The sequence below is a fragment of the Palaemon carinicauda genome, chromosome 37 (assembly GCF_036898095.1).
Source record: "Palaemon carinicauda isolate YSFRI2023 chromosome 37, ASM3689809v2, whole genome shotgun sequence".
Lineage (NCBI taxonomy): Eukaryota > Metazoa > Arthropoda > Malacostraca > Decapoda > Palaemonidae > Palaemon > Palaemon carinicauda.
The window spans coordinates 67475466-67489225 of NC_090761.1; the positions used below are offsets into that span (position 1 = coordinate 67475466).

The window sequence follows — 13760 nt, forward strand, 5'->3', positions numbered from 1 at the left end:
GCTTTCTCAACTATAGGCCTATTTTGGCTATATTTTTGCCCCACATAGTCATACATAAACAGGCACTAATATCAATATATATATATATATATATATATATATATATATATATATATATATATATATATATATATATATATATATATATATATCCTTCAAAAGTTTAAACGTGCAACAAAGGTTTTTTATGTTGAACAGGTTGACATAAGTCTTTATAGTTTATATATGAAATATCTGTTTTAATGTTGTCACTATCTTTAAGAGATTTTATTTCAATTGTTCATTACTTCAAATATCATTTATTTATTTCCTTTCTTCACTGGGCTAATTTTCCCTGTTGAAGTCCTTGGGCTTACAGCATCCTGCTTTTCCAATTAGGTTTATAGCTAAGCTAGTAATAATAATAATACCTTAACGCGGTGAAAGTTTGTTTGTCGCCACGATACTAGTCACGGCCACCCATACTAGATTGGTTTGCTGTGAGCGATCAGACGAAAATCTCCCACTATCACCTATCCGAACTGTCCAAATCCCAGGCATGAATAAAGATATGTCTGAGGCCTTTGTCCTGCAGTGGGCCAGGAAAGGGGTGTATTTGTTGCTGATGTTGTTGTTGTTGTTGTTGTTGTGTGTGTATAAGTGTGTACTGCACATCGATTTCGGAGTTAAAAGGACTGAGTACTGAAATACAGCATTCGTCAATCGACGAAACCTTTTATTATTATTATTATTATTATTATTATTATTATTATTATTATTATTATTATTATTACTTGCGAAGCTACAACCCTAGTTCGAAAAGCAGGAAGCTATAAGCCCAGGGTCTCCAACAGGGAAAAATAGCTAAGTGACGAAAAGAAAAAAGGAAAAATAAAATATTTGAAGAAGAGTTACAACATTGAAATAAATAGTTCATATATAAACTATAAAAACTTAAAAAAAAGAGGAAGAGAAACTAGACAGAATAGTGTGCCCGAGTGTACCCTCAAAGCAAGAGAACTCTACCCAAAGACAGTGAAAAACCATGGTACGGAGGCTATGGCACTACCCAAGACTAGAGAACAATGGTTTGATTTTGGAGTGTCCTCCTAGAAGAGTTGCTTACCATAGCTAAGGAGTCTCTTCTACCCTTACCAAGAGGAAAGTGCCCACTGAACAATTATATATAGTAATTAGTATACAGAACTTCTACTGTATACAATCTTTAAATTATTCATCTAATTAATTCATCAATTCACTTATTTCCTTGTTTATTTATATATTTACATATTCATTCATTCATATCTATTTTATCATATCTTGTATGTGGTGTGTATTTATTTTTCAGAAAAAAAAATAAGTTTAGTAATTTTGATAATTTTAATAATATTTTTAATTATGTTATTAATAATAATTCTAATGATAATAATCTCAATGATGATAATTTAACTAATTCTAATAATAATTTCAATTATAATTATTTCAATAATTTTAATAATTATTTTAATAATTTTAATAATAATTTTAATAATTATAATAGTAATAATACTAATGATAATAATTTCAACGATAATAATAATTCAACTAATTCTAATAATAATTCTAATTATGAAAATAATCTTAATAATTTCAATAATAATTTTAATAATTATAATAATAACAACTCTAATGATAATAATTTCAATATTAATAACAATTTAACGATTTCTAATGATAATCTAAATTATGATGATAGTTTTAATAATCAAAATAAAAATTTAAATGATTCTAATGCTAATAATTCTAATGATAATAATTTCAATGATAATAATTTCAATGATAATAATGTAACCAATTCTGATAATAATTTCAAGGATAATAATTTCAATGATAATAATTTAAATAATTCTGATAGTAATTTCAATGATGATAATTCTAATAATTTAAATAATTCTGATAGTAATTTCAATGATGATAATTCTAATAATTTAAATAGAATTATAATTAGAAAAAAGTATTAGAGACATGACTATCATGTTTTCTTTTCCCAAAACCTCAAATCAGTGCATATTTTCCCAAAGAAGTCTTCCATGCCATGATTGCTCATCTATTCTGGCAATAAATTCTTCCTTAATGAGAAAACTAATTCGGATATGGTTTTCTCCTCGTCATGCTTATGAGGAATATTTGTTACATTCCTAGAGAGATTATCTTTGGAGATTGGTGGTAGCTTGGGGTAAGGTTTAAAGGCTTAAAGGCCACTCATGAATGGCAGATACAAGGGACAGTGACACTGCCCTAGCAAGCAGGATAAATAAGTGGTAGCTTGGGGGTGAGGTTTAAAGGCTTAAAGGCCACTCATGAATGGCAGATACAAGGGACAGTGACACTGCCCTAGCAAGCAGGATAAATAAGTGGTAGCTTGGGGGTGAGGTTTAAAGGCTTAAAGGCCACTCATGAATGGCAGATACAAGGGACAGTGACACTGCCCTAGCAAGCAGGATAAATAAGTGGTAGCTTGGGGGTGAGGTTTAAAGGCTTAAAGGCCACTCATGAATGGCAGATACAAGGGACAGTGACACTGCCCTAGCAAGCAGGGTAAATAAGTGGTAGCTTGGGGGTAATGTTTAAAGGCTTAAAGGCCACTCATGAATGGCAGAGGCAATTGAGAGTGACACTGCCCTAACAAGCAGGATAAATAAGTGGTAGCTTGGGGTAAGGTTTAAAGGCTTAAAGGCCACTCATGAATGGCAGATGCAAGGGACAGTGACACTGCCCTAGCAAGCAGGATAAATAAGTGGTAGCTTGGGGGTAAGGTTTAAAGGCTTAAAGGCCACTCATGAATGGCAGATGCAAGGGACAGTGACACTGCCCTAGCAAGCAGGATAAATAAGTGATAGCTTGGGGGTAAGGTTTAAAGGCCGCTCATGAATGACAGAGGCAAGGGACAGTGACACTGCCCTAGCAAGCAGGATAAATAAGTGATAGCTTGGGGGTAAGGTTTAAAGGTTTAAAGGCAGCTCATGAATGACAGAGGCAAGGGACAGTGACACTGCCCTAGCAAGCAGGATAAATAAGTGATAGCTTGGGGGTAAGGTTTAAAGGTTTAAAGGCAGCTCATGAATGACAGAGGCAAGGGACAGTGACACTGCCCTAGCAAGCAGGATAAATAAGTGGTAGTTTGGGGGTAAGGCCACTCATGAATGGCAGAGGCCAGGGACAGTGACACTGCCCTAGCAAGCAATGCAATACGCTAGAGACTGACCATATATACATATGATCAGCGCCCAAGCCCCTCTCCACACAAGCTAGGACCAGGGAGGGCTAGGCAATAGCTGCTGATGACTCAGTGGATAAACCTATAGCCTCCCCCAAAACCTCAATCCTTAGCTCACAGGGTATTTACGTTGCAGCAACCAAAGGAACTAACGAGTTTGGGTGGGCCTCGAACCCCAGTCTGGCAATCACCAGTCTGGGACGTTACCAAATCGGCAACTACAACCCTATGTGGATTTGACTGTGTTAAGGTTAGGAGGCTGTGGGTGTGGACAGGAAAAGTAGTGTTGACTGTGTTCAGGTGATATAGTTTAGCTGAGTTCAGGTTAGGAGGCTGTGGCTGTCTAGGGGAAGTAGTTTTGGCTGTGTTGAGGTGAGATAGTTAAGCCATGTTCAGGTTTGGAGGCTGTGGCTGTCTAGGGGAAGTAATTTTGGCTGTGTTTAGGTATGGAAGCTGTGACTGTGTCCGGGTGAGATAGTTTAGCTGTGTTCAGGTTAGGAGGCTGTGGCTGTCCAGGTGAGGTAGTTTTGACTGTGTTCAGATGTGGAGGCTGTGGCTGTTCAGGTGAGGTAGTTTAGTTGTGTTTAGGTTAGGAGGCTGTGGCTGTCCAGGCGAGGTAGTTTTGGCTGTGTCCAGATGTGGAAGCTGTGGCTGTCCAGGTGAGATAGTTTAGTTGTGTTTAGGTTAGGAGGCTGTGGCTGTCCAGGCGAGGTAGTTTTGGCTGTGTTCAGATGTGGAAGCTGTGGCTGTCCAGGTGAGATAGTTTAGTTGTGTTTAGGTTAGGAGGCTGTGGCTGTCCAGGTGAGATAGTTTAGTTGTGTTTAGGTTAGGAGGCTGTGGCTGTCCAGGCGAGGTAGTTTTGGCTGTGTCCAGATGTGGAAGCTGTGGCTGTCCAGGTGAGATAGTTTAGTTGTGTTTAGGTTAGGAGGCTGTGGCTGTCCAGGCGAGGTAGTTTTGGCTGTGTTCAGATGTGGAGGCTGTAGCTGTCAAGGTGAGATTGCAGCGACCAATAAAACTAAGGAGTTTAAGGGAGACTTGAACCCTAGTACACTCAACCCTAAGAATGTAGTATGGTGGAAATAGAATTTCTTACTATAAGCGGGTGAGTAATGTAAAAGGAACAATAGAAGCAATTGGCTGAGATTCTGAGTCAAGCAGCAGTGATAGGCAGGACTGTAGAATCTCATCTTAGGGCTTGAGCCCTCAGAAGAATATTGGGAGTTAAATGGCAGGACAGGATTAGAAATGAAACGATAAGAGAGTTTACTCGAGTGCTATGTGTGGATAAGATCAAGGTGAGGGGTAGATGGAGATGGTTTGGGCATGCTCTTCCCACTCCCCAAGAGAAATTAGTTCATCAAACTTTAAACTGGGCTCCTCACGGCAAGAAGAGTTGTAAAACCCAGGCCTACATGGCTGAGGGCTATGAAGCGTGAAATAGGTGATGAATGGAGAAGTATTGATTTAATAGCTCAAGATAGAGACGACTGGTAAAATTTAACCGAGGCTCTTTGTGTCAATAGGTGTGGGATGAGATGAGATATATTTATATATATATATATATATATATATATATATATATATATATATACATATATATATATATGTATATATATATATATATATATATATATATATATGTACTGTATATATATATATACATATATATATATATATATATATATATATATATATATATATATATATATATGTATATATATATATATGTATATATATATATATATATATATGCATGTATGTATATATATATATATATATATATATATATATATATATATATATATGTATATATATATATATATATATATATATATATATATATATATATATATATATATATATATATATATATATATATATATGCATGTATGTATATCCTGTCACGCTCATGGGAGAAAAAGAGAATAATGATAATAATAATAATAACAACAACAACAACAACAACAACAACATTAACAATAATAATAATAATAATAATAATATAACAACAACAACAACAACAACAATAATAATAATAATAATAATAATAACAGCAGCCCTCCGCAATAGAAACCTTCAGAAGCCACTAAGAGGAATCATACGCTGAGCCCGTCTGTTGTTTGTCTACAATGCAGTTGGCGCCCTTAGTTCGCCAAGTGGCCTGACTCCGGTGGGTTGCAACTATTGCATCGCTCTGCATCGCACTGCATTGCAATACTATGCAACCGACAGTGTTCGATTCTTGTGACGGTATTCACACTCAAGGAAACAGTTTGTAATCACTTCCGTATTCTGGAATCATATCATTGCAAACGTTAAAAAAAAAAAAAAAAAATATTCTGTATTACGAATTTTAAGGCCAATCTATCCTGTTGTTGAGAAATTGAATGACAGGATTAACTTTGGGGGTGAAAATTGTTTTTTATGAATTTGCAGACGTTAAAAACTGCCTATTCTCTTGTAGAACTAATAAATTCATTTAGCCTGTTGTTGTGAAAATGAATGGCAGGATTAACTTTTGTGACTAAAAACAGTTTTCATGAATTTCATGAAATTTTCGTGCATCAATAGGACAAAGCTGGATGCATGAAACGTGATTCCGTGTGTGGTTAAATTTACTGAATGGTTTTCAGCTTATTTGGGAAATTTAAATCATTTAGTAAAATAACCAGCTTAAACTTTATTGCGCTAAATGAAAAGTGCGTATTTTATTTAAAGGGATTTTTGTGTTATACATACAAACACCAACATATATACTTAGATACGTACGTAATTACTACACACACACACACACACACACACACACATATATATATATATATATACATATATATATATATATATATATATATACATATATATATATATATATATATATATATATATATATATATATATATATATATATATATGTGTGTGTATGTATACTTATTTATTTATATCACAGGTTCCAACATTCAAGTAAAACCAAATCTGACTATAAAGGAAGATTGAAACCACAAATTTTGTACATTTAATAATAACTTTTTCAGAAACTTTTCGATAAAGCTACAAACTATAGAAATGTGCTTTGAGTTCACATTATCTTCAAACTTCAAAAAATAGAAAAATAAACGTAAAGGACATTCTCGAAAATAATATTTTGTTAAAATCTTCTTAAAGAAAGACAGGGATTTATCAATGAAAAGTTAAAAAGTATTATACGAGTATAAAGCAAGATTGCAAAAGCAGTTTTGGCCTTGACGCACAGAGGGATAATTAAAGCAAAGGTAACGTTATAAACAAACACAAAGGCAGGAAGCACAAATTGTAAACAAACGCAAAGGTAGGGAAGTTAAACTTGTAAACAAACGCACACAGGCGAACCTGCAAGCAAACCAAGAAAGGAGCAATTGTAAGCCAACTCTGTTAGCATGAAGACAGAAAGGAAGAATAGGATCCAAACAGCAACATCCTATTGGCCAGGACCATGAGCACCGCTGACGCCTTCTGCGACTTCCTGAGGATGAGGAACAACGCCGCCCGTCACAATGAGACAGACGCCCTCAGACATATCATAGAGCATAGCGTCTTCCACGCCTACGTCGTCTGTGCACTGGGGACAATTTGTAAGTTAGGGGGACCCATGTAGGTGTCCTCTACTTCTTCTGCTTCTTCTTTGTCTTCTTCTTCTTCCTCGTCTTCTTCTTCTTCTTCTTCTTCTTCTTGTTATTATTATTAGTATTATTATTATTATTATTATTACTTGCTAAGCTACAACCCTAGTTGGAAAAGCAGCATGTTATAAGCCCAGGGGCTCCAACAGGGAAAATAGCCCATTGCGGAAAGGAAACAAGGAAATAAGTGAAGTTATTAACAATTAAAACAAGATATTTTAAGAACAGTAACAACAATAAAATTAATATTTCTTATATAAGCTATAAAAAAATTTAACCAAATAAGAGGAGGAGAAATAAGATAGAATAGTGTGCCCGAGTGTACCCTCAGGCAAGAGAACTCTTGCTAGGAATTGGAACATGTCTGATTAAATTAGTATAAATAGATAATTAAGATACGTAATTAAGCCTGTCTTACAACAACAAATGCAGCCGTTTCTAGTCCACCGCAGGACAAAGGCCTCAGACATGTCCTTAGTCATGTCTGGGTTTTGGCCATTCTCATCACCATGCTGGCCACTGCGGATTTGTGATGGTAAGAGACTGTTGTCTGATCGCTCACAGTATACCAACCTAGTATGGGTGGCCCTGACTAGTACAGCTTTGCTGATCATGGTTATACACAAACACTTTCACCACGTTAAGGTACCCCCACTTAGAGAGCCTGTCTGAAGTATTTCCTAAATCACAGTAACTTCCAAATCAAAGATATAAGTTGCGCGAGCTTAAGTCTTTCTTCTTTGCTACTCATATAAGTCGAGGTAAAAGTGTTCTGGTAGAAGCAAAGCCAATGTGTATATCAAATGAGAGACGACTAAGATAAAATTTAAATCCTATACAAACCTACCGAAAATATACATATTCTTTATTAATCAACAAAATATCCTTTGAATTTCCAGTTAACTTCGTAGCTCTTTGCTGCATCGTGACCTGTGACCGGACAAACTCAGCCGTGAAGTTCCTTCTCTTCTGCATTTTCTTCTCTTTGCTCCTCCTGAGTCTCCTGACGAGGCCTCTGGTGTCCTTGAACATGAGTACCTTCCTGAAGAAAGACGTGAAGCCAGTGCCAGAGGTTCTGAACACCGCTGTTTGCATTTTGTACGTCTTGTTAGCCGAGGGAGAGATGTGGTGTATCGCGACTGTGGCTGTGTTCAGGTGAGGTGATTTTGGCTTCGTTCAGGTGAAAAAAAGTGTTTTAGTTTTGCAATCTATTTGTTTGTTCAAACGAGTAAAAATTATCATTACTATTATATTATCATTATCACACTATCTACTCTACGACGGCTCCTGTAACCTCAAAACACCACACGAGAATTGTCAAATTTATTAACTTACTTTATGTTTTCACACAAGTATGTATTTTTCCTACACTTTTATTTCCCTATCAGTCCTCCTATTATCTGTCTTATTTCTTATTCTAGATTACCTGATACACCTTTGCTAATAAAATCTTTTTGATTATAATAAGTCTACTTACCACCTTTCCCTCATGCAGACATGCCTTACACACCCTGGTCAGTCACCTTACCTCATGCTTACCATCAACTAGAGGTGTTTCCATTTTCTTCAGATTATAACTAACCCCTTTCCAACATCAAAAACTGCAAAAAACATCTTCAAGCTTACCTCAACCTCTTACTCTTATATCATTCAGTTCTGTCTTACTTTCTGTTCAAGAAATCTTCAAAATGCCCACACCATAGACCAGGACTGCATTCATTTATAAAACCATCTCGCCATTTGCATATAATAACCTGAGATCAAGATCTCATTAATGTTTCCTACCATTTATATATCCATCTATCCTCCATGTATGTTCCGAGATCAGTAAGTCTCAACAGCGAGTACTTGGGTGTGTACACCAATGTTTGTTTTTATTCTCCAGAGGCTGTGCAATTTGGTCTACCCGAAGGCGGAAGCTCACCCTATCGACAGCTGTGAAAGTAGTGGCGTCTCTCTACGTGTTCATCATTTCGACGAATTTTGTAAGTTCCTTCGTGGTAGCGAAGACTCTTCTTCAGTTCCTTGGAAATCTTGTATTTTTAGTCTTGTGTTCGTTAGTTTACACTAGTCTGTTTGCGTTTTCTGCCGGCAGATGGATGTGCTCTCATGCGATCCTGTTACACATTCGGTGTGCATTAGCAGTGATTGGATTATCATCATTATCGCTGAAAACATTCTCATCAAAAGCTATGTTATTATTATTATTATTATTATTGTTGTTGTTATTATTAGCTAAGCTACAAACCTAGTTGGAAAAGCAAGATGCTATAAGCCCAAGGGCTCCAACAGGGAAAAGTAGCCCAGTGAGGAAAGGAAACAAGGAAAAATAAAATATTTTAAGAACAACAACACCACCAAAATAAATATTTCCTGTATAAACTATAAAAACTTTAACAAAATAAGAGGAAGAGAAATAAGACAGAATAGTGTGCCCGAGTGTACCCTCAAGCAAGAGAACTCTAACCCAAGACAGTGGAAGACCATGGTACAGAGGCCATGGCACTACCCAAGAAAAGAGAACAATGGTTTGATTTTGGAGTGTCTAATGTAACTAAATTAACATTTAAATCGTTTATTTGTTAAAAAGCATTGACTCACCAAAGCTAGACAAAGGAAGAATGATGACATTTTCTAGATATTATTTCTAAATATCAATAATTCTGAGGAATTTATAGAAGTATAAATGAATTAATTCAACATTGAAAAACGTTTACTTCTTTTCAGATAAAAGTAGTTTCCTGTAATTAGACTGATAAAGGTAAATGGATATAGTGAGAAAGAGAGGAATATAGCACAGCTATCTTTTCAGCTGTTAAATCACGATTCGATAAAGAAATAGCTAAATACATAAATAGAGGCTTTACTAACTGTACATTTACCCTTACTGAGCTGCTGTACCATGGCCTTCCACTATCTTGGATTAGAGTTCTCTTTCTAGAGAAATTTCTATCGTTTACATATGAAAGATCTAATGTAATGTTGTTACAATTTTTAAAATATTTTGTTTTACTTGTTTATTTCTTCTCTTTTTGTTTATTTATTTCCTTGTAATAATAATAATAATAATAATAATAATAATAATAATAATAATAATAATAATAATAATAATAATAATAATAATAATAATAATAATAATAATTTCTATTTCATTATCAAAAAGTGATTTCATCGATGGAATCACAAATATTCAACCCCTTGAGTATATTAAAAATAAGCACAACAGTTTAATAATACTCTTAATAAATCCCCCTCTCCTCACTGGGCTATTTTTCCCTGTTGGAGTCCTTGGGCTCGCAGCATCCTGTTTTTCCCGACTGGGTTGCAGCTTAGTTAATAATAATAATAATAATAATAATAATAATAATAATAATAATGATATGCAAAAAATGTGCTACTTGAAACAGCACAAATAGTGAGGAAAGTTATGGATTCCTAAGGAAGATGGATATAACCCGGAACCCCACATTATAAACCACCCAGTCTCTGTAGAATGTAGTAGTAATAATAATAATAATAATAATAATAATAATAATAATACGGTAATGTCATTTCCCTAATGAAGCTATAAAGCAAGCCAACATTTTGCTATTTGAGGCGACAATCCCTACTGTTTATCTTGGACTCCAAACTCTTCAGAAAAGCATTGTTCTTTCAGGGTATGGGCTACCTGTTGTTGAAGGAGCATTTCACGGTGATATGGGTGGTGGTCATCTACAGCATCTGCCATATCTTTTTGCCATTGATCGTGACCGTGGGCTGCTATGGAGCCATGATTTTTGTTGTGAGTACCTCACTTCTATTAGCTTCTTGTTTTATTGTTCAATTTACGTTCGTTCTTTTTCATGTTTCTTTTAGACTTCTATGGAATAGGGCGATCACTAGAATAGTAAGCAACGTCCACTGTATTAGCCTCCTGGCTAGTACTGTGGTAAGGTGTTCATCTAGCATTCAGTATGGCAACAGATCGATTCCCACCCAAGACCGTGAGTTTAAGCTGTTTCCTGGGGAGGCCACTGCTGTGCTTGGGCACCACGGTGGTAGGCGGGGCTTGCCCGGCTGACATTCTGGTGAACATCTATTCTGATGAAACTGGAACTGAAAATAGACACCTTTAACTGTACTTATTTTTATGTTGCTGTTTGATATTAGCTTCTAAATTTGCATTGCTTCTTAGAGTGCCCCTTTTTGCCAATGGTCAAAATCACAAGAATATTAAGCAACGTCCTCTGACTGTACTCATGTTTCAACAATTGTTTGATTTTAGCTTCTAATTTTTCATGTGGTATATTTTGACAAAAGAATGTCCTCTTTTTCTTACCATTTGCCAATAAAAACATTATCTTTCAGAGCTAGTGGCTATGGAACTGCTACTCTAGTTAGTAATTTATTCCATTGCTGACAATCTCCATGACCTATATATTGTATACCAGTAGCTGGAGGCAAATCAGGTCCTGCGAGAGCTTCTTAACTCACGAGTCCTTCTGCTCCTGCAGGTGCAGAAGAACAAACGCCAACTGCTCAGCATGGACGGCAAGCCCAGCCCAAGCCTCGACCAGGCCACCCACGCTATCATGGCCGTCCTCATCCTGAACCTGGTCATTGGACTTCCTCACACCATCTACCACTTCCTGCCCACGACCACCGTACAGGAGGACATCTACTTCCACACCCTCTTCTCCTGCCACTACTTCTTCGACCCCATGGTGTTTTTGGGGTTCAACCGCTCCTACAGGAACAAAATCACTGGCATCCTGTGCTCCTGTTTCTCAAAAGTTCTGGCGGTGTGTGCCAAGGTGATGCCTGTCCACGACGAACAGGGAGGCATAACGGATGAGTACTTCCATACTTACGTGCAAGGAGCAGTCGAGAATGTGGAAATGGCCGTGCAAATCAGGGATACGCATTGCCAAAGTGATGCTGTATGACGACAACTGGCAAAGATCTTGAGTATCTTTGTTTTGTAAGGAACCAGGGAGATAAACCTGCTAATTGTAAAATGAAAATTAAGAGAGGAAAGATTATCCGTGCTGTATATTTTGCTTAAAGAGACTAAATAAAATAGAAAATCCTGTCTTCATTATCATTATATATCTTTTTATTTATGGAATTTGAATCATATAATCAAGCGCCGGATCGGGGCAGCCATTCGATGCTGAGGTGCAATTGATGGAAAACCCTGCAGTTGCTCAATGAAGAATTCCTGGTACACCACACTCTGAGGAAGTAACCAAACAGTGCAGAGAGAGATGGTTTCAGTGATCAATGGGGCTATTCACATAGGAACTCTCCAGAGAGTAAATGTGACAAGGTGTACTTCCTCAAAGCAGGGTTTACTAGGAATCTCCACTCAGTAAGTGTGTGACGGGGTGTACTTCCTCAGAGCAGGGTGTACTAGGAATCTCCACTCAGTAAGTGTGTAATAGGGTGTACTTCCTCAGAGCAGGGTGCACTAGGAATCTCCACTCAGTAAGTGTGTAATAGGGTGTACTTCCTCAGAGCAATGTGTACTAGGAATCTCCACTCAGTAAGTGTGTAATAGGGTGTACTTCCTCAGAGCAGGGTGCACTAGGAATCTCCACTTAGTAACTGTGTAATAGGGTGTACTTCCTCAGAGCAATGTGTACTAGGAATATCAACTCAGTAAGTGTGTGACGGGGTGTACTTCCTCAGAGCAGGGTGTACTAGGAATCTCCACTCAGTAAGTGTGTGACGGGGTGTACTTCCTCAGAGCATGGTTTACTAGGAATCTCCACTCAGTAAGTGTGTGACAGGGTGTACTCCCTCAGAGCAGGGTGTACTAAGAATCTCCACTCAGTAAGTGTGTAATGGGGTGTACTTCCTCAGAGCAGGGTGTATTAGGAATCTCCACTCAGTAAGTGTGTGACAGGGTGTACTTCCTCAGAGCAGGGTGTACTAGGAATCTCCACTCAGTAAGTGTGTGACAGGGTGTACTTCCTCAGAGCAGGGTGTACTAGGAATCTCCACTCAGTACGTGTGTGACAGGGTGTACTTCCTCAGAGCAGGGTGTACTAGGAATCTCCACTCAGTAAGTGTGTGACAGGGTGTACTTCCTCAGAGCAGGGTGTACTAGGAATCTCCACTCAGTACGTGTGTGACAGGGTGTACTTCCTCAGAGCAGGGTGTACTAGGAATCTCCACTCAGTACGTGTGTGACAGGGTGTACTTCCTCAGAGCAGGGTGTACTAGGAATCTCCACTCAGTTAATGTGTAATGGGGTGTACTTCCTCAGAGCAGGGTGTATTAGGAATCTCCACTCAGTACGTGTGTGACGGGGTGTACTTCCTCAGAGCAGGGTGTACTAGGAATCTCCACTCAGTACGTGTGTGACGGGGTGTACTTCCTCAGAGCAGGGTGTACTAGGAATCTCCACTCAGTAAGTGTGTGACGGGGTGTACTTCCTCAGAGCAGGGTGTATTAGGAATCTCCACTCAGTACGTGTGTGACGGGGTGTACTTCCTCAGAGCAGGGTGTACTAGGAATCTCCACTCAGTACGTGTGTGACGGGGTGTACTTCCTCAGAGCAGGGTGTACTAGGAATCTCCACTCAGTACGTGTGTGACGGGGTGTACTTCCTCAGAGCAGGGTGTACTAGGAATCTCCACTCAGTAAGTGTGTGACGGGGTGTACTTCCTCAGAGCAGGGTGTACTAGGAATCTCCACTCAGTAAGTGTGTAATGGGGTGTACTTCCTCAGAGCAGGGTGTGCTAGGAATCTCCACTCAGTAAGTGTGTGACAGGGTGTACTTCCTCAGAGCAGGGTGTACTAGGAATCTCCACTCAGTGTGTGACAGGGTGTACTCCCTCAGAGCAGGGTGTACTAAGAATCTCCACTCAGTAAGTGTGTAA

The 13760-nt window shown here is 37.8% G+C and overlaps 1 protein-coding gene across 3 annotated transcripts; it reads left to right on the forward strand.

Annotated features, from left to right (window-relative positions):
• The first annotated feature begins 5391 nt into the window (after positions 1 to 5391).
• On the forward strand, positions 5392 to 11957 carry LOC137629168 (uncharacterized). 3 transcript variants are annotated; one of them, XM_068360432.1, is made up of 6 exons: positions 5392 to 5485; positions 6268 to 6843; positions 7791 to 8046; positions 8777 to 8876; positions 10550 to 10675; positions 11388 to 11957. In XM_068360432.1, the coding sequence occupies exons 2-6, from the start codon at positions 6705 to 6707 to the stop codon at positions 11817 to 11819; spliced, it is 1053 nt and encodes a 350-aa protein (XP_068216533.1). In that variant the 5' UTR covers positions 5392 to 5485; positions 6268 to 6704; the 3' UTR covers positions 11820 to 11957. The 3 variants fall into 3 exon arrangements, with proteins under 3 accessions (XP_068216533.1, XP_068216534.1, XP_068216535.1); XM_068360433.1 differs by having other exon boundaries at positions 5394 to 5485; positions 6398 to 6843; XM_068360434.1 differs by having other exon boundaries at positions 5401 to 5485; positions 6402 to 6843.
• Positions 11958 to 13760: the final 1803 nt, after the last annotated feature.

Excerpts from the sequence above, each read along its gene's own strand:
- LOC137629168 (XM_068360432.1), top strand. The coding sequence starts at position 6,705 with ATGAGCACCGCTGACGCCTTCTGCGACTTCCTGAGGATGAGGAACAAC. Across the intron at positions 8,047-8,776 it reads GCGACTGTGGCTGTGTTCAG|AGGCTGTGCAATTTGGTCTA; the intron begins GTGAGGTGATTT and ends TTTATTCTCCAG. Across the intron at positions 8,877-10,549 it reads TCATCATTTCGACGAATTTT|GGTATGGGCTACCTGTTGTT; the intron begins GTAAGTTCCTTC and ends TTGTTCTTTCAG.